This window comes from Polyodon spathula, chromosome 12 (assembly GCF_017654505.1).
Source record: "Polyodon spathula isolate WHYD16114869_AA chromosome 12, ASM1765450v1, whole genome shotgun sequence".
NCBI lineage: Eukaryota > Metazoa > Chordata > Actinopteri > Acipenseriformes > Polyodontidae > Polyodon > Polyodon spathula.
Window position 1 is genome coordinate 41,417,708 of NC_054545.1, and position 20,878 is coordinate 41,438,585.

Consider the following 20,878-nt stretch of genomic DNA (forward strand, 5'->3'; position numbering starts at 1 on the left):
GTTCTTTGCAATGGGGGCAGCACGGTGGTTAGCGCTGCTGCCTCAAAGCTTCAGGGTCTCAGGGATCTGTCTGTATGGAGTTTGCATGTTCTCAAGCGGGTTTTCTCTGGGTACTCCGGTTTCCTCCCACAGTCCAAAGACATGCTGGCTAGGTAGATTGTCCTCTCTAAATTGCCCCTTAATTGCCCTGCAATGGACTGGCGTCCCATCCAGGGTGTAGTCCTGCCTTGCGCCTTGTTTCTACCGGGTTAGGCTCTGCCTCATCACGATCCTCTATAGGATTAAATGGTTACAGATAATGGATGGATGTTATTTGCAACTTCATTTTCTGCATGCTACATGATCAGCAGAGTGCCTGTGTAGCTTCCATTCCTCAAGATATTTTATTGGATCCCATCTAGTAAGAGGAGGGCCAACCAAAGAAATAAATATCAGCGAAGATACATGTTCTATGGTTAGCCTTGTCCGCAGTGGTGTGACAGTGTCATTCATTTCTGAAAAGCCCCTCTCGCATTCAATATTATAGCTTACAGTGTTGACTGTATTTGTCAGCTTAAGAAGTCTTCCTTGTACAGGCAGTTCTGGCTGTTATTTGAAATCTCTGTATTCCTGTTTCACACCAGAAAAGCAAATATTGAAACATTCACAGAGTTCTCTTAGGTGATCTTCCCCCATAAAATGACTCTCCCAATTTATCTTAAATCGATTCCCATTTCCACAGCTGCTGACTCTAGTTCCCTCTGGTTTTTAGAAGACTGACTATAAAGAGTGTGAAGTTTGAAGAAAATGGTCGACCTCAGTGCACAGTTTCACAGCTTCCCCTATAGATAGTTCCAGCCTGTGGTTCAATTAAACGTGGACACTTGTGTTTCAGCTTCACAAAAAAATGGCAGGCTTTTTACCTAACATCACTGATGCTGTATTTGAGCAAAATCTTCAATGCAATCAAGCAATGCAGAAGTGATGGTATCACTTTTGTAGAACTACAGGGCTAATAAAAATGTGGTAGGCTCTGAATTTTCAATTGAACACTTCAGATAAACGGAGAGTCAAGATTTCTTGTTTAATGATGTACTCTCATCAATAAGTTTGGAAATTGGAGGTTGACAAAATATTCTATTATATTCTATTGTATATTAAAGCATTTATCATTTGCAATTGAATCAGTAATATCAGAAGAATTGAACTCTCCCTGTATTTACAGCATTTAATTTAATCTGCATGATCTGTGAAAAGCCTTCAGTAACCAGCCTCCAATGCACTTGAGCTTTATTTTTGATATTGCACATTTTAATAATTCATAAAAACAAAAAAAAATTGAAATCATAATGATATTTGATGAATTTGTTTAAAGTAGTGCTAACTGAAGAATGTTGGCTAACTGAAGAAATTCCACTTGAATTCTAAAGTTAACTTGTGACTAGCTTTGTATTAGAAGTCTAAGAGCTTCTGGATAGACAAGAGCACTGCAAAAGAGAAGACAAAACAAGAAGGCACGTTTATAACAGTAGACAGGGTTAGATGTACATATTACCTTATTATAAATCATGCTGTAATTAAAAATAGAACACAATAACATAATCATGCCATTATCCATATCTTTGTAATTTGTGTCATCTGATATTCTACTGTGCACAACACTTGGCAAAATAAGATGTACTGGAATGTTCTGAAATCTGTTGTTTTGATTGACTGTGAGTGGTTTCATGATTTTGAATTGAATGTTTTCACAGCCTGTTTGTTTCAGCTAATTTGTGTGAGCTGTACAAACTCCTTGTCAGTTGTGAATGTGTATTAAACTTGGACCAAATAACAATGTAGGTTAATGGTATGGAAGTTACAGATTATCTTAATTTTAAATACTTTGATAAATGCCATTTTCTATTATATGAATTTTACTACAACCTGGACCTGTTACCGGTGGGTCTCTGCTTTGTAAATCCTGTCAGTTATAATTAACATGTAAGCAAAAGAAGTAAAGTTATCCTAAACTGGAAAACAGTTAATTGCTGGCTGTTGGTGTACGTCTGTTTAAAAGCTACCTGTGCTGAACAAACACCCTGATTATATCCCTCCTCACCTCTATGATATAAAACGGATCATTAAACAAAAAAATATTTTAACAAATTAAATCTAAATTAGCATTCATTTTGTTAAGAGATTGATTGAGTCTGCCTAAATTAAATAATCCATTCTGATTCCAATAAGAATCCTGTAAAAGAACTTAAAAAACAATGCTTTATGAATGCAAGAGCAGCATTCACTTTTGGTGTGGGTAGTCTGTTTTTACAGACGCCTTGGCTGATAATGTTAGTAGAGCTAATGGACTGTTAAAACACAGTTTTGTAAATTCCTTCCTGTGGTGTAACAGCTCTTTATCAAAAGGCCCCTGTGCTATTTGTGAATGAACTCTCAGACATTCCAAGTGATTGTAAAATCTATGCTTCCTTGGAGAGCTTTATTGTTCACTCAGATGATAGTTGGAGATATAGCTAAAAACTAGTAGTGTTACACAAACAGCCTTGCTAGGCATTGCATGGGTCTGACAATGAATACCAGTATTGCCAACCACACCTCTGCAGAAATCACAAGACAAAGTCTTAGAAATCAAGAGATCTGGCATGTGAGATTTTATTTTTCAAAACATGAACCAATATTTGAATGCTTGCTAACAACAGCTTATATTGAGTTGTTAACACCTCAAAGCTCTTACAAACCTCTATTAGTGCTTTTCTAAATGCATAACAAAATCAGACAATCCAGATCACCATTCAGCATTACAAACAGCATTATCTATTACCGTACCTGGTACTGCTGCCCAGGCAGCTGCTGTGATTACAGCTACTGGAGTGTTGTATTTTTAGCAAATGCTTGAAAAGCGAAAAATCCCGAGATCCAACAGTACTGTTGTGAGATCGCGAGCAGGTCTTACTTTAACTTAGAAATCGCGTGTCTCGCGATGAATTTGCGAGAGTTGGCAATACTGCCGCTATAACAATTGCCCATCCTCTTCTCAGTGATAAGGTATCACTACAACACCTCCATCATTGATGGTGTTTATTAGATTAACTATGATATAAAAACAAAAGCATTCAAGACGTTAAACATCTCTTTTTCAAGTGTAAAGAAACAGGTGCTTACATTTGCGTGTCAGAAGAATTCACATTTTTTTAAATGTATTTTGTGATCTATAAGGGCTGTATTCCCTTTTTGTAAGTGAGCTTCTGTCACAGTGAACTAAACGACAGATTGGACAGACTTTTACATAGGCATGATATACAACACACTGACAGTATTTTGGCAGGTCTTTTTTTATTTTTTTATTGTTGTAGAAAGACAAGAAACATCAATTATGTAATAAAATAACTGCAACGTGACTTTTATATTTTCCACTATATTCATATATTTTTTTTTAAACTTTGAAATAATACACTAATACTTTATATGGTAATAATAGTTCTCATATCACTACAACACAACAACAACTTTGCATAAATAATTTAAATGAGAAAAAATAAATATGCAATTCATTCTTTGTAATAGTTACTATCGTCAAGATCCCTTTAAATTCTGTTCAAGACAATGGAAAGACATACAGTCTATACAAACGATATACTGTACAGTCATTTTCACAATACACTGCTTTTTTTAATTGGATATTTTGCTTTCAACAGAAATACTGCTGTGATGCTAATTTGCACAGCAACCAGTTGCTTTAATGTCTACTGGATGAGATGCTAGTTAATGTATCTCTATAGAAATAATAAAGGAAGATTAATAAAGTCAATTGAATTAATTAAGTTTATTTTAGCATTTCTAAATGTAGCTGTACTGAATGCTTAATAGTTATGGATGACTAAAATAAATCTAGACACCTTAACTCTAAACACATGTTAAGGCCAAAAGATAAGTCTGTTGTTAATTGACATCATGAGGTGTGTCTTGATAGTAATAGCGTTACAATTTTGATGGTTACTTTTGACGATCCCTTTGTATGTGGAAGCCAAACACATTTTTACAAGAGCATATCAAGAGGTTATGCACTTTTTTTTTTTCGAACATCATCTGTACACATTGCTGGCTGTAAACATGCTGTTAAGACTCACGATGCAGAAGCCTTAGTATCATGTAGACCTATATAAGGGGGAGTAACATCAAATCAGACTTTGCGCAAAGCAAGAGTGGGAATAATTTGCCAATTAAAACAAGTCACAGTTCTGATTCTATGCTTGGCACACTGCTACAAGTTTTTGATCAGTTTGTAGATCTAGATCTATCTTTTTCTTTGTTTGCTAAGATGCTTTTCCCCTCATTCCAGGTTCGTGGTCCCAAACTGCCAAGCCATTTTAAGAATACTGGCACGAGCAAGATTGCAGACTCAGACAACAAAACAATTCCAAAATGCCATCCATTATGAAATGCCAAGGATACATTTGTCAGCTGGTTTCTATTGTAAGGTGCTCCACCCTGTGATAAATAGTATGGCACATTAAGAAGTTTGAAAGTAGTCTTTCAACCAAACCAAGGCTATCTAAACATTGGAGATTTGGATAAAAGAAAATGGATGTGCCTCTCTAAATATTGACAAAAAAATGCTGCTTTCAGGGTATAGTCTAGTTTATGGAATCATGTTTCAATTATCTAAAGATAAACATTATCCACCTTTATTATTGGAGAGATTTTTATTAGAAGGGGACAAATTGCTATTCTATGGGTTTGTGTTAAAAGTACCTTTGTCCATCTTGATCATGTGAAGGAATCTGTTAAATGAACTAGCTTTTCCACTGGGAAATATATTTCCCACCAGAGTGTACCCTTGAGACATTCACACTGTCCGATGTGCCGTTAATAAATGACTAGGACTCAACAGAACATGCAAATAAAGTTATAAAAACACAGGAAAGATTCCCAAGAAAATGCACTGTCCATACTGAGCACACAGCTTTGCAACCCTTGGTAATGTTTCTGCTTTTCCAAAAGCTGGGCAGATCTTAGGCAAACAGTCTGTAATCGCTCCTGGCTGTTTTCTGTTTAGTAAGCGCTCTCAATCTCATGGTTGTTCCCCTTGCTTCTCACTCTGGAAAGGCGAGACCTCTTCTTGCTCCTCCTGGGCTTGGGTGACACCTTCTCTTTGAACTCAGACTGGTTGTGGTGGCGGGTGTAACGCTTGCACTTGCACGATGTCACCACTCGGATTTTGTAAGTCCTGTTCTCATTGTTGGGGCACTCAAGTTGCACTCGCTGGATCCGGGAGTGTGCCGGGACGCAGCGGTAGTCAGAGGAGTTGTGTTGCCACCATTTCCCGCGGATGATGGAGTTAGGGAGGAGGTGGGACGGGACACACTGGCCCGAACAGACCAGCTCTTTTACTGGCTTGCTGCTGCGGCAGGGTCCGTCCGTTATGTATCGAGTGGAGCACAACTCTCTGCAGCTCAGGTCTGAAGCTCCTACAGAGCAATAGAGAGCAAGTTAGAGGAACTGGAACTTCATGAAAGCAAATGTATGGTGCAATTTGCAAGCAATGTTCTAATAAAATATCAAACAGGCAGAAATCGACAATAATAATTACATTAACAATTTATTATCCAAAAGCAATAAGCAAATAAAAAGTGTACTCTTTTGGCGAAGCTTTCCAATACAACTGAAAAGATGCATATTATTATACATATACAATAATATAATCTATGCATTGAGAAAACTTTGCTGTATTAAAAAATAAAAAGCAAAAAAAAAAAAAAAATCCTTTGCATGTGGTAGTAAAATATATGTGTGTGTGTGTGTGTGTGTGTGTGTGTGAGGTGTGAGGCTCCAAATAAGGTAACAGGGCATTTTAATCAATTAATGCTTGTTTAATTGAGGCAGCCTCTCTCTCTCTCTCTCTCTCTCTCTCTCTCTCTGCTTGTATTGTGTACATCAGGTTTGAAAGTGAAGATAATGCAATAGGTGGGAAGCTGCTGCTGTTTCTTGGTACCTAATCACTTCATCTGCTGTATTACTAACTCACTCTATCTGGTGCAGTAAGACCATGTGACCCTCTACCAGGATGCAGCAGTTTTTCTGTTTACATATTAGTGTGAATTCACATAAAAAACTACATGTTTATAATTAAGCTAATAAGAGGTAAGAAAATTACTTTAAAAACATTAGCACTTCTTTATTTACAACCATTTACTAAATGGCCTTTTTATTTCAAGACATCTCATTGGCTAGTACCCTCGCCAGAGAAGTACATTAACTTTCAATAGATGACCTGGAAATAAAAAGTACCAGCATAAGTGCCTTTTCACCTGGACAGATATCCTTGAGCCACATACTCACCACGTTTTAAACCACAAAACTTGTTTCTGTCTTTTTTTTTTGATAACAGTTGCCCATTTTCTAAGCATGGTAAGACCCTCAGGGTGGGTGGTATTGGGAAATACTGGACCTTCCAGAGTATTTCCCTGGAAGGTCCGGTATTTCCGCCTGCAGCGTTGGGCCTCATTAAGCCCTTGAGCGGTCCGTTATTGCCCAATACCACCCACCCTGTCGGGTTTTACTGTTTACTTAAACTACTGCCAATAAACCTCAATCATGTTTCCTCCATGCCCGTCAGTCCTGAACTTTTCCTGAGCAGAAATTGTTTCAAATTACTGGTAGACCACTAATAGCAAAATTGAGACCGCCAACATTTCACTGTTCCTGATAAGGGCATCAGACACAAACATAGTGTAAAGTGGTAAATGTCATGCTAAAGCAAGGTTTTGGGAAAGCAAATTTACAGTGAATATTTACCAGAGGAATGGTTTATATAAATATAGAATTAGGTGTAGTCTGAATCCCTATTGTGTGTTTTACTGATTTCAATCCTAACATAGCATATCCTTTTTGCTTTGCAAATCAACCTTCTTAAAGTTGTCAGATTTTCCAGTTCAGACAAGCCAAGTTGGAATTTAAAATTTGGCAAACAGATGGGCTGTTTTTTTTTTTTTCCTTTAATTTGTCCAATTCTTTGGAAATAACAGCTTGAATAGCTTCAATAATGGGTTTACAAGGCTGTAAATCATTAGGGTTATATTGTACTAAGTACCATTTAGATCACTGGCCTAAGACTTGAGGAAGGGATGGGGGTTAACTGTTATAGTAGTGTGAGGCACATTTGTGAAACTAATATATTAATTGGTATAAACCAGAAAGTAGGGCTGCCTTGGACACGTTCATAGCACTGACCACAACTTTTCCCAAAGGTACTACAGTTAATACTGGACTATAACAAACTACAGTATTTCTGAGTGCTAGGACATGGGTTTTTCATGTTTGAATATTCTGTCAAAATTTTAACAAATATTGCACTTTAATTTTAAAGGAAAACAAATGTATAACTCATACCATATTACAGTACAAAATAATCCCAGTACCCCATCAAATTACCAATTGAATAAAAGAAAGAAACTCTGCTCTGCAGAATGTGAGTTTATCGATTTCTGATGTCATCTATACATTGGTTTCCATGGTATCTTTTAGATCAAGTCATTTAAAATTATGTTATATGAGCAAAGGTGAACATGGTCATTTTTGCCACTGAATATATTCATGCACTGTTTGAATATTCAAATATTTGTACAGTGCTAATATTAGTACTTGTAAAAGTATTTCTTATATGGAAAGTAGGGCTGATTTGGCCATTTGTCTGGTAACAACTTACTGCCACCCTAAGGCTATTTAAGTAACTGGATAACTACACAATGAAGCTTTTACATTTGCAATTCTTTAATTAAATCAGTTTTTTTTTTTTTTTTGTGAAGGCACTATAGAAATGTGAATTGTATTGTTATTTAAGAATGTTTTGTTTTTATCCAAATAAATTGCAACAAAATATACTTATAAATAGTAATCCCATGTCCAGTCCATTTGGTAACTAGATTAAGGTTTAGAATGTAAACTGAACCCTATCAGTGTGTTCTCCTATACTGCAGACTTAAAATGCATGATGCTATTTAAGCTATTCAAACTGTGTGTGTGTGTGTGTGTGTGTGTGTGTGTGTGTGTGGTAGGAACATGTGTTGACGTTTTAATAGCGTGTTAGTGGGCAGTTTTGCATTAACACCTGCACGTGAAGCAGACAATGCACATCTGAATGGAATGAGTATTAGAGGCACTCTAGGCGCTCTTTTAGGGTCTGAGTAAACATATAGTCTGGGGTGTAGCGTTGCATCTGTTTGAAAGGGAGAACCCTTCCATTCATAAAAATTATCCACACCACTTTTTTTTTGTTTTGTTTTTAATAACCGTATTACTGGTTCTCAATTCTTAACACGGTTTACTTATAATGTTTGTTTTTTTTCTAAAATAGCGGGTTTATGCTCATATGGACAACTGCACGTTTCAGTTTAGTCTGCATAATATTAAGCCGTAGTTTTGGTTATTATAGTCCACATAAAATCTTTACCGCTGTCATTTGCTATTGCACAGATTTTGGCTAACGTTAAACATTCAATACATTGCCTATCAAACGTTTTAGATACGAGGTACGGTAACTTATACTTACATGTATGTTAACGTGTTGGTCAGTTTACTTTCGAAATTAAATAAAGACCCAATCATTTCCGTTTCATGCGTGACAGGAATCAGTGCATATATTATGGCTTAGGCTATTCTCAAAGACTGTTGAGAAGCAAGGGTGTTTATTCTTCTTTAATTTCATATTCTGAATAATTTAACAATTATTTTTCTGGTCAAAAAACGTTTATGTGTTTTTAATTAATACCTATTGTGCATCATATACCTATTGTGCATTATCAAAATTAATGTAATAATAGCGCTCAATACAATCTTGCTACAAAGCTATGCATGCTATACTGTACTTCAATCATATAGATTTGACATTGTGTCCACTGTATTATTTTAGTTCAAAACAAAAACCTTACTATAAACTGGTTTATTGGACGATGCCATCCTTCCCCCGTGTTTCGCCCGGTTCATCATGGTACTGTTTGACTGATCCGCGGGTTCTGGTTGCCGTATGTCTTCGTGGTATTCTGGTATGATTTCTGTAGCATCGTTTTTTAATACTTTCCAACCTTGCACGGCGCGGAAATAACTTTGCAACATCAAAAAGAAGCCAGCATAGACGAACATCGAAGATACGTGCATTGTGATGAAGTACTGAGACAGGCAGAGCTCAACTCAGGAGAACTAGTACTAGAGCGTAAAATTAGAATTCCACTCAGACCCAAACTGCTGCAGCTATTTAAATACCCTGGTTTTGCAAAACCAGACAATTAAACTCTTACAAGGGGTGGGAGTGGTCCAACACGATCCATTCATTCACAAGTCAAGAGGGCTTAGGGGCGTTAAGAGGTGCGCGCAAGTTTTCTTCAACTAGTACAGGATTTCCTCTACTATAAGATGTTAGGAAGACAGGATTCATGTAATCTACTTATACAAAAGTATGCATTTCTTTGCCGCCTGTCGTTTTATTTAATTTAAATAGACACAATGGTTTGTCTTAAAAAGTATGTGTGCTTACATTGCTGTTATATTAAATTATATGACAGCCTTTGTGTCTGGTTTTAACCCTACAGCGTTCATCATGCTGAACATTTATACTGCATCCCTCCAGATATTAAATAAAAATGTGCACACTTGGCTTTAAAGTTTTGTAACATTGGGCCTACCTTTGTATTTACTTGGTTGCCCTGGCGATAGAGTAACAGTCATGTATTGTTCTAAAGATAATTTGGCAGATGGTATCAATTCTAAGGGATTAATCGCATGGTTTTTCTCATGAGAAACGTCATGGCATTGTGATCCTCGCACAAGCAGGACTACGTATGCACAGAATGTATATGCTGCGGTAAGGTGATGTCAGAAATTATGAATAGATTGCTTTTGAGACATATACCGGTGTGGTGTTATTTTGTGGTACACGTTAAAAAGTGCTACACCGTGACTACGCTTGCCCCTTCAGAAAACAAGGAAACACCCATCTGAAACGGGTGCGATGATTTGAGTTTGGCCCTCAAAGTTCTTATTTAATATATATATATATATATATATATATATATATATATATATATATATATATATATAATATATATATATATATCACAATTCAATTCAGTGTCGCAACTTAATTACTTTAACTGAAGCGCAACAAATTGAGTTCTCTAAATTTGTAAACATACACGATTTTGTGGGTGAACTAGTTTGTCTTGTTAGTAATGATGTGTGCAGTAGTTAATCACAGCATCTGCAGCCTACCATTTTCTGATGTAATGGGGGTCAGGTTTTGGTACACGTGCCACATATTGATGATGTACCACTTTCTCGTCCTACACCAGTTAATCTTATGATTTACCAAAGCTAATATATGTATTTTTGTACATCTCTCTCTCTCTCTCTCTCTCTCTCTCTCTCTCTCTCTCTCTCTCTCTCTCTCTCTCTCTCTCTCTCTCTCTCTCTCTCCTTTTTTTCTCAAACACCCACTCTATCAGACTCTTTCTCCCTCTTCCGACTCGCTTCTGGATTCTTTGAACTGTTTCACTGCTCAGGCCCCTTTCTCTCAGTCTCTCATAGACTCTCAGCTACCCTTCAAATTCAAGTGTTGGCGCGGTGTCTCACTGCGGAGGGCGGCTTGCTCCCCCTTTATATAGACTTGGAGGGGCCCCACCCACCACCACGCATGAACCAGTAGGATCAATTCCCCACAACCTTCTGGCTCCTGGAGAGTGGCGAAGAATGATTCCGACTGATGCATCACTCGACAGCTGGAAGGAGGCAAATCCCATCACACGCACACTGCCTCCCTTCCCTCAGCCTCTTACAATACATGCAATTATTGAGACGAGACATGACAAAAGAAACACGACAGACAAAGAGTCCTACAATGATGCCATGACCTATGTTGTTACAATATAGTTATTTCTGCATACACATTTCTCAGTAACAAAATAATCATCAATGAACAATATTAGGGTCCACTTATGGAGAACAACCAATATTATGTTAAAGCTACGTATAAAACAATTTGAAATGGTGTTGAAGGATGTTATTCTGCTCCAAATATGTAGTTTGATGAAAATAACATTCTGTTAAATGCAAATTAAATCATTTAGAACTTTTCAACAGAAAATCATACTGTAGTGATCCCTGCATCTGTTTTTTGTACTGTATTTCCACTGTCTTTGTGTATTGTTGTTACCGTTGTATAGTGTTCCTTCCCCCATCTGTACTGCCTGCAGTTGGGGGCTAGCTGTATCCCTGTGTGTCATCTATGAGCTAGCCTGCACGCAGGGTCCCCCGGTATCCCTCCCTGTCATTGGCTGTTGTTTGTCTGTGCCCATTAGGTCTGCTGTGATGCTGGGGACCAATAGGATGTGTACGAACTCTGGCACTCGATTAGCATAAAGGGGCGGAGCTATGTTATAAGTATGGGTGCTGCACGCTCTTTTGGTTGTTCCCAGACAAGCAGAGAAGCAGGTAGAGCTTGTAGAGCAGTGGACTCTACAGGGTGCTGAAAGATAGCTTCCTAATAATGTGTTGTCTTCTGCCTTCTACGTGAAACGCTACAATACTTTGGTCATAACACAAAACGTCACAAAGACATCATACAATGGTACTTGTAGTTATACGGGACTCCTGAAACCTTGCAATGTGCGAAAGCGATTGGAAAGACATTTGGTCATTAGCCAAAGGCACTTGGTTATTCTTTAGGTTTAACAATAAATGTCAGAAGTAAAACTTTAGCAAGTTTATTTTGGTAACATTTCTAAGATATATGATAGTGAGAATCTATGCAGTCGATACTGTTCTCACATAGGGTAACATGGGCGAAGGGAAATCTCATTTTATGCATGGAAAATGATGGAAGTTTTAAATGATAAGTATAAAAGTAAAGTTCATAAATCAATGTACAAATGCCATGAAAGATTTTCAAAGAAAATACATTGCTAACTTAACTGGTGCGTGAGGCAAAAACTTTGAGTGCCTCACAAAGCGACTTGTTACCATGACAACTCACCATGGGGCGGGGATCCCTTTCTGAAGGCGTTGCTATGGTATTTGGAGCAGTTAGAATTTGTGTTATTTCATTTTTTCAAAAATGTCTTTAGTTGAATCTGATATTATATGTGACCTGAGGAAACAGCAAGATCCCAAGGAGAGAGATGTTTAATTATTAAGGATGGCAGGATAACAGCACTGGAGATTTTGAATAAAGACGGTAAATGAATGCAGAAAGGAGTGTATAAAATGGCAGGCTGTGAATAAAGTGTTGTTGGCCATGTTTCCTTCTTTCAACTAAATAAGGCAAAGTTTCATCTCTTAAAGGTACAACTGTCAATTTCTTGCCATGACATGACAAGTTGCCGTTTCTGTAATTTATTTCTGGTGCACAGTACATAACTGTCATGTCCAAGAATCTTGTGGTAAAACTTTTAAGGAGGAAAGGTTTTTAAAAAAGAATAAAGCTCAAGTGTCTGCATCAATTTGAAACCCACTAAACATGGCAAGGAAACGCTCTCCAAATACTCATTGTATGTTTGCATCTGGGTTTATTTAACCTCAGCTGGGGATACAATATAAGACCTCACAAATCAAATCCTCATATGCTAACCACTTGTGCAGGGGTTCCCAAACCCGGTCCTGGGGACCCCCTGTGTCTTCTTGTTTTTCATTCCAACTGAGCTCTCAATCGCTTAAATAAATGCTTAATTGAACTAATAATTTGCTAAATTAGACCATTTTAATTGTGTTAATTTCTTAAACAGTTGCAGAGTTCATGTTACTTATAAAATGTTATAGCTAACTTGAAATTGACTACTGTTTAAGAGAGAGGCACAGAGAGGTTGTGTGAGGGTGTGTTGTCTCTCCCTCTCTGAGTGGTCGGGAGGCGGGCCTTGGGGGGGGGGGGGTCGCTCAACCTATAAAAATAACACTTTGTTATTCCATCACTCTTGCCCTTGTAGGAGAAACACAGCGAAGCTGGGTTCGAAAAGCTGTAATAAACAAACCCAAAAAAGAACTCCAGGGTCTGGAGTAAGAGAACGAAAAGGCAAGCATGGCTGAAGAAGATAGCCGCTATAACAACGTAGTCATTTCTGCATACCCAAGTGGGACGTACGTAGGTAGCTGGGGAAGGTTGGGCAACTCCAGAAGTACAGTGAGGGATTAGCAATGCGTAGCTGAAACCTGATCCCAATCAGATAGCGACAGTTGTGAGCAGCTGCAGGACACAGTAACTTTCATTTGTAGTTTTGTTAACAGTGTTTTATTTTCCCTTTTTCCTTTTGTGCTTTCTGTTTTGATTATTATTTACGCACATGTGAGTGCGCTGGAACTGAATATAACGAAGGAATGTTTACCATCGTTGGTAGCGTTCCTACATAGTGCAACAGTGCCATCTGCTGGACTAAATAAATCAGTGCACCCCATGTGGTGTGTTCAATTCCATTTCTGTCTCCTGTGTCAGTGAATTCACCACACCCCCTAACAGGGGGAACTATAATGTTCTTTTAATTTCCTTTTGTTGGGGGGGAGGTGGGCAAAACCTCTATAGAATTTACTCACACGATACCTATAAAAAAAAGCCACAAGGTGGCATGTGCGAGCCAATTTTTTGATATATGCAAATTAAAAAGTGAAGACACATTGTATGAAGCTCACATTGACTGATGTGATTTATTTTTTATTTAAAATATTTACAGGCTGTGCAACATAAGCAAATTACCTGTTCAATTAAGGGTATAGTTAAGTAACCAAGAGCTCAGAAAATGAAAGCCAGCAGACACACAGGATCCCGAGGACTGGGTTTGAAAAGCCATGCACTAATTACTAAGCAAGACTAAATACTCCAATTTCTGTTTTCTCTCCAGAAGTAAAGGCTTGGAGGGGGGTGGGGGTTGGTTCTGTCTCTATGGCACTAATTGAGACTAGGCCGATCTATTGTACAAGGGATCAGATACATTTCTTAACGTACTGTACCTCTGTTGTACCAATGAAAAATATTATTTCTGACAGATTAGTAAATTATAAAAGACAGTGGTATTTGTTGCCCATTTAACCCCATTCAAACCTCTTACTTACTAAATATCTTGATATCCCTGATTATAAAATCACTCTATATTCTAATACATGCAATAGATTTTAAAGAGCAACCTGCTTGCAGCTTGTTCAGAATAGTGCTGCTAGAATTCTGACTAAAACTAGGAAAAGTAAACATATTACCCCTGTTTTGGCCTCTTTACACTGGCTCCCTGTGCAGTATGGAATTGAAACCTATTTATTTGCAAGAGTTACTGACCCCATATCTTCCAAACCGCACCCTGAGATCGCAAGATGCCGACCTGCTGGTTATTCCTAGGGTCAGCAAAAGCAGCACAGGAGGTAGGGCTTTTTCTTCTAGAGCTCAGAAATTATAGAATGCTCTTCCTTGATTTGTCACAGAAGTTGGAACCATTACAGTTTTCAAGTCAAGACTAAAAATACACTTTTATAAAATGGCTTTCTTATCTTAGTGCGTTTTAATGTAACTTTAAAATTGTTGCTTTTGTATTATGTGTATACTGTTATTAAAATGTTATTTAAATGGTCTGATTGTGGCAGTTGTATGTGTGACATGCTATACAAGTGTATTATGGTTTGTTCTTTTTTTTTGCTATGTACTGTACAATACTTTGCGATACTGTTGTATAAAAAAGTGCTATATAAATACAATAAATAAATAAATAAATAAATAAATATGGATGTATCTGCCTGCTATTGGATTTAGTGTTGAAACTTAACAGGATTCACAATGTCTCACTTAAGAACCCGAGTGAGTTCAAATACTTCAAAAGGTGAGTGATTTATTACAGGAAAATGAAAAACCCTAAGCTTTACCATAGTATAACACAGTAAACTTTATTAAACCTACCCAAATGAACAAAACCCTTTTCACAATTCTCCCTAGAAACAATTTTATATCCATTGGTAATAATTAAAATCATAAACCCACTGTTCAGTCCCACGTTGCTAGTCCCCCTTATTTTTTTAAGTGACACAACACTTTTTTAATATGCTTCAGCTTGCTTGGCTCCATCCTAAATAATTGCAAAGATTGTAAAATAATGAAGCAACACTATTAATCAAATAACACACTCCTGTTGTCAGCATGTTGGAAGAAGATCTGAGTGCTGAATCAAGCAAATCCTCTCCAGTATTACAATAATTAGCACTGTGTTGCACATGTGTGCCTTTTTTATTTGTGCTTTGCAAGGAATGTGAAGCAAAAGATCATGTGTTTCTGATTTGACAGAATAATTTGAAAAAACATTAAAAGAATTGTAAAAAGATTAAACATATGCTTAAAAGACAACACAAAGCAATTTGTGGCAGGTGTCATTCACCACACTTGCTAGGTTGGAGAAAGTACACAGTTGTGCATACTAGTATATAACAAAACTGACCACTCTTATTGACAAGGTTAAAAAAAAAAAAATACCATTAGGATACCACTATCTACACAGAATTATCAGTAATCATAGCACAATGGATTTGGAACGTATATGGCACAGTGGCCCTGATACGCGAGCACACTGGTACTAAAATGTTACCTTGGCATTGCAATGGGTTACCATTAAGTGTATATTGGTTCATACCATCAGTTGTAATACTATTGTCAACATATCAAAATGTTACCAAGTATCACCTCACTGGTTATGTGTCTACTGTAAAAGTCTTTAGGAACGTCTGTGACTACAGGAGTATCTACACAAAACTGTATATACAGTTTTGAATAACTGTATATACAGGGCTTCTGTACAAGAGCTGACCACTCTTTGCTCCTGAAATATTCTCCCCTCAAGCATATATGTACAAGATGCTCTTGGAATATCTGATTAAATAGTTCCTTAAACTAACCTGTGAATTGTTAATATAACTACTTGTTTCTCTATCTCTAAATATAAGGCCAATGCAACATTTCAATTTCTGTTTATCAATGAAACCCTAGCCAAACTAACAAAAATCAGAATTTCACAATTAAATAAAATAATAACACAACTGTCAGGATGTGAGTGCTGTGGGTAAGGATCCAATGTCCACTGCAGTCCTTTCCACCATTCCCTGATTTTATGGAAGAGGTGCGCGCTCCTCTTGTTATCGACTGGCGTCAGCACTGGAAGGCGCGGAGCAGCTGGGTCTGGCAGGATTTCCCCCGATGTCCCTGAACTCTCAGTGCAGGGTTACAGAGACACAGCTGAAGAGTGCTTATACAGAGGAGGCACCGGTGACCCACCTGGCTAACACGTGTACTTGTATGGCGTGCTCACAGAGACCCCGCTCCCAGAACCGGTGGCCACTGAGCTTTCCCTCCTTGCAAGCACGCTGCTCCAGATCTCCGGTCTTCAAGGGCAAGCCTTAGGCCAGAGCCTGGCAAGTCTGGTGGTAGCTCGCAGACAGCTGTGGCTGTCGCAGGCAAGGGTGCCTGACGTGGATAAGGCAGCATTACTGGATGTGCCAGTATCCCTGGGACATACCTTCGGGCCAGCTGTGGAGGAGATCTTACATTGGCAGTGCAAAGCATCTCGGAAGTGATCACGCTGCTCCCTCCCTGTGCTCCGGCGCAGGGTAGGTCGAGCCGATGGTCGAGGCCTCCCAGTCGTTTCACAAGGATGGTCCCAGTGCCCACTGCTCCACTGGGTGACCTGTGGGATCGCCTACAGGCCACAGCTGCGGCAGGCAACCAAGCTTCTCCGCAGGGCAAAAGGAATGCAGGGCGCTGTGCATCCACGCAACAGCATTCCATGAGGCAATTCCAAGGCTGTCGCCTCAACCTGAAAGCTTGTAGCCTTAGACCCATCCCTTCTCCACACACCAGCTGCAATACTGGCGCGCTTGCACTTCGTACACCTGGGTGCTCGCTACCATGCACAAAAGTTACGCGCTGCAGTTCCGTTTGGGACATTCCCCCTTCCGAGGAGTCACACACACATCCTGAATGGATTAGCACCTAGTTATTTACAGGAGTTACTGACCCTGTATTTTCCAAACTGCACTCTGAGATCACAGGATGCGGGGCTGCTGGTTATTCCTAGGGTCAACAAAAGCAGCACAGGAGGTAGGGCTTTTTCTTGTAGAGCTCCTAAATTATGGAATGCTCTGCCTTCATTTGCCAGGGAAACTGGGACTGTTACAGTTTTCAAGTCAAGACTAAAAATGCACTTTTATAAAATGGCTTTCTTATCTTAGTGGATTTTAAAGAAACCTTAAAATTGCTGCTTTTGTATTATTATTATTATTATTATTATTATTATATTATTATTATTGTGTATCTGTTATTTAAATGGTCTGATTGTGGCAGTTGTATGTGTGACATGCTATACATGTGTATTGTGGTTTGTTCTTTTTTTCTGCTCTGTACTACACTGTACTTTGCGATACTTTTGTATAAAAAGCACTATATAAATGCAATACACAAAATGATCTATAAATAACAGAATTCCAGTCTATTGTCTTTTTTTCACCATTTATTGTTTAACAAAAAACTCTTCTGCATAAAAAAAATAACACTAAAATCTTAAATCAAGTGCACTTCAACAAACATCAGTGTATTTATCAGCTAGGAGATCAGCTCCCTGTTTTATTGTTGTAAAGTAATCACACAAATAAAAAATATACAATAATTTCTTGTGTAAGGCCTCAGGGCAGATGTTCACACAAACCCTTTACATGCTGTCAACAATGTAGAAATTAGAAGGGTGTTCTAGAAAGTGAAGTAGCTCTCCGCTCGCACACCGAGAAGACAACAATACAAATGTGTAGATGTCTATGTTTATCTATTGAGAAATAGTGTTCGCATAGGGATTTAAACAGAATCAAGAGGTTGTTTGTCTCAGTGGTTGATGTATATTATACCAGTTGCATCTAGCTGTTGATGTTCTGTTGACTATAGTACCCATCCTGATGCGGTATTCTTGTGATGTTGGGTAGTGGTGCATTCTGGGAGTGTACTCTTTTTGTTGTTGTTTTTGTTATTGTTGTCTATGGAAGTTTCATTCCCCAGAGATTACAACAAAAAACACAATGCATCAGCATTTAAAAAGAAAATAGGATTACAGTGTAGAAAAAGTACTTACAACCTCAAAAAACTTGTAATAAACCCTAGATGACCAGTGCATCTCTAACCAATATAATTATACAATTTACACCTGTTCTGGATTATTGTTCCCCCTACTGGACATTATTGTCATTGTATTGTAATTCGTGTAATACTGATTTTATACCATGGTCTGTAAACTTGTTAATATGTTTTATAACTAGTAGTGTTCTTATGCCATATTTGTGAATTAGCTACAATTGTCTGCACAAAGCACACTGTATGGCATATACATATACATGTTTTGTTTTACAGTTCAAAGCAAAATCACAGTTTTTGCAGCATAAGTAGAAACACAGCACTTTGTGAGCAGTCACAGTAGGTTATACAAGAAGAACAAAACAAAACAAAACAAAAAAAACATCAAAACATTGCTTTAAAAAGTACATTTGGATAGTTTTCAGGGCAAAAGGATGTTGATTATATCTTTACTGTCTATTTCCAATTAAAATGCAAGCAAATTGTCTCATATGAAACAAGTCATTCAAAACATGTGTAGAGTCCTCTAGGGTAGTGGTTCTCAACCAGCAGACAGCAGTGAAACTGTTTGCTGCCTTCATAGATAACCTCCCACTGTCATTTCTGAAACTGCTACTGTGCTTACCCTGGTGTCACTTATTATACAACAGTGGAACTGACTGCCCCACTTACTTCTGTTGGTATCCCAAGTTGGTATATCCCACCATATACCAACTCAGTACAGAATCGGTATATCCTGTAATAATTCAAACTTAACAGGCTTTACTTCTGAAAGCTCAGCACAGCTAAGCCTCAAGCCACTGAATGAAACAGACAACGAACTATACTTTTAATGGTCCTGTTTATCATTGCAATGGAGCTAACCCACACCTGCTCTTTCAAAATGTCTGTGTATACACAACAATTTCAATATAGTAAAAAGACACAGGACTTGTAACTGATATGGATACTGTACAGGTACTGATTTAACATTCATCTACACTTGTTGAAAAAAATATAACCTTGACTTTTTAAATATTTAAGGAAAACGCTTGTTTGCTTAATTGCAGTAACTTTTGGGATGGTTATTAGTGACCATGATATGGTCTCATATACTTAACAAGCCCTAAAGTTATAGCTTAAGCAACTAGGTAGTGAAATTATAAGAAGTTAAGTCAAAGAAACAATCCCTTTGACCAATGCCTTCACAAAGGCAACTGGTGCTGTATGGCCCAGTTTGAGGGACAGTTTCTTATGAAGAGGTTGAGAACCCTGCTCTAAGAGCCTTTGAAATGTAGGGTGACTTCATCAGATGTAAAATAAGAAAAGACAACGTTTAAACAATATTTTAATTTGGCCCATGTTTTACAAAAAAATAAATCAATATATCAACAACTGTATGCCCTTTGCAGTAAAATGAGTCCGACACTTTGTATTTGCATTGTGCTTGAAACTTGGCTATGCAATGTGGTTCTATTTGGGGGAGGGGGGTTTAGAGTTGACCAAGAGAATAAACTTTGGTGTAAAATACTGCAGTGTGTCTGGGAGCACCTCTTCTTGTGTTTCTAGTCTTGGCTGAAACAGCTTCCCTGGTACTGAGAGCTAGTTTTCCTGACTGAATTCAAGGAAGCAATAACTTATTTTTAAAACATTTTTTATTTTTATATTTATTTTTTATGATGTTAGTCATTCTGAGTGATTCTTATTGCAGTTACTCAAATTTGTCTTTGACTTGAATTTATGAGATGCTTTTCAAACTAGTTGTCTTCCACAGAGATATGTAACATAAGTATGTATTATTAGTAAGTTCCAACACAATCTAGTGCACAGCTGTGTATCACCACCAAAAAGTAGCTGTTCACTAGAGGGCGCTGTTATGCACATTTTGGCAGATCTGGTCTTTGTTACACAAGTTCAGGCAGGCAACTAGAAATGAGAACCAGCCCCTGGCAGTTGAAAGGTCACGTTATTACATGATATGAATGGAATGAGGACTTCAGTTCTAACACTGAATACTCCAGACAAACTCAAAGCCAGTTAAAGGCAGATTTAGAGAAAAATGAAAATAACTAAATATTGGAGCAACAGAACCAAGAACCACTAAGAATAATTGCAAACACAACCATATTCAGAAAATTAAGATAAAAAAATACATTTGAAGGCAATTATTCTTTTAAGACACATGTCAAAGTTTCAAGGCACAATACCATAGACAAGCATTGAGTAACGGACACCCATTCTTTAGAATATTTTTTGCATTAAAAAAAAAAAAAAATCTTGTAAAACAATCTTATATCACTAGATGGCAGTATTTCCCACATGGATTCTGTTGCCTGTAATACATCAGCAAACTACAGTATCTAAAATTGTCTCCCGAACAGAGTAGTTCCATGTGGTTGTAGTACATTGGTAGGAAATCAAATATTTTACAATATTTGTAGTTTAAGTAATAAAATTATTACCATAGGCAGTAGTGTAGATGTTCAGATGAAAGTAGTGATATACATACAACACAGCATATTCAGAGTAGGAAGCTCTGCACGCATTTGGTCACTTCTCTACTATAGCCAGTGCAGTTCAAAATGTGTCAAAATAATATCTATAAGTTTCCACCCAGAGAATGCATACAGGTTTGTATAAGTACGCTACTATGGAGAACAGTCTGGGGTCCAGATTTTGTAATAGGAATGTCATATGGTGTAAGTTTTACACAATACTGTGTTCTTGTGCATTCAGAATTAAACCACAGTCTCAGGAAGGGTCATTTTATATTTGTCCTAAACTGGGGTCAAACTGCAAAACTGT

At 37.7% G+C, this 20,878-nt stretch overlaps 1 protein-coding gene across 1 annotated transcript; it reads right to left on the bottom strand.

Annotated features, from left to right (window-relative positions):
* Positions 1-3,304: 3,304 nt before the first annotated feature.
* On the bottom strand, positions 3,305-9,232 carry sost (sclerostin). Its single transcript, XM_041265257.1, has 2 exons — positions 8,907-9,232; positions 3,305-5,447 (listed from the first exon to the last, which is right to left on the bottom strand). The coding sequence occupies exons 1-2, from the start codon at positions 9,130-9,132 to the stop codon at positions 5,032-5,034; spliced, it is 642 nt and encodes a 213-aa protein (XP_041121191.1). The 5' UTR covers positions 9,133-9,232; the 3' UTR covers positions 3,305-5,031.
* Between the last annotated feature and the right edge of the window lie 11,646 nt (positions 9,233-20,878).

Coding starts and splice junctions, on each gene's coding strand:
- sost (XM_041265257.1), bottom strand. CDS start 9,132: ATGCACGTATCTTCGATGTTCGTCTATGCTGGCTTCTTTTTGATGTTG. Junction 5,448..8,906: donor GTCCAATAAACCAGTTTATA/GTAAGGTTTTTG, acceptor ATTGCTCTGTAG/GAGCTTCAGACCTGAGCTGC.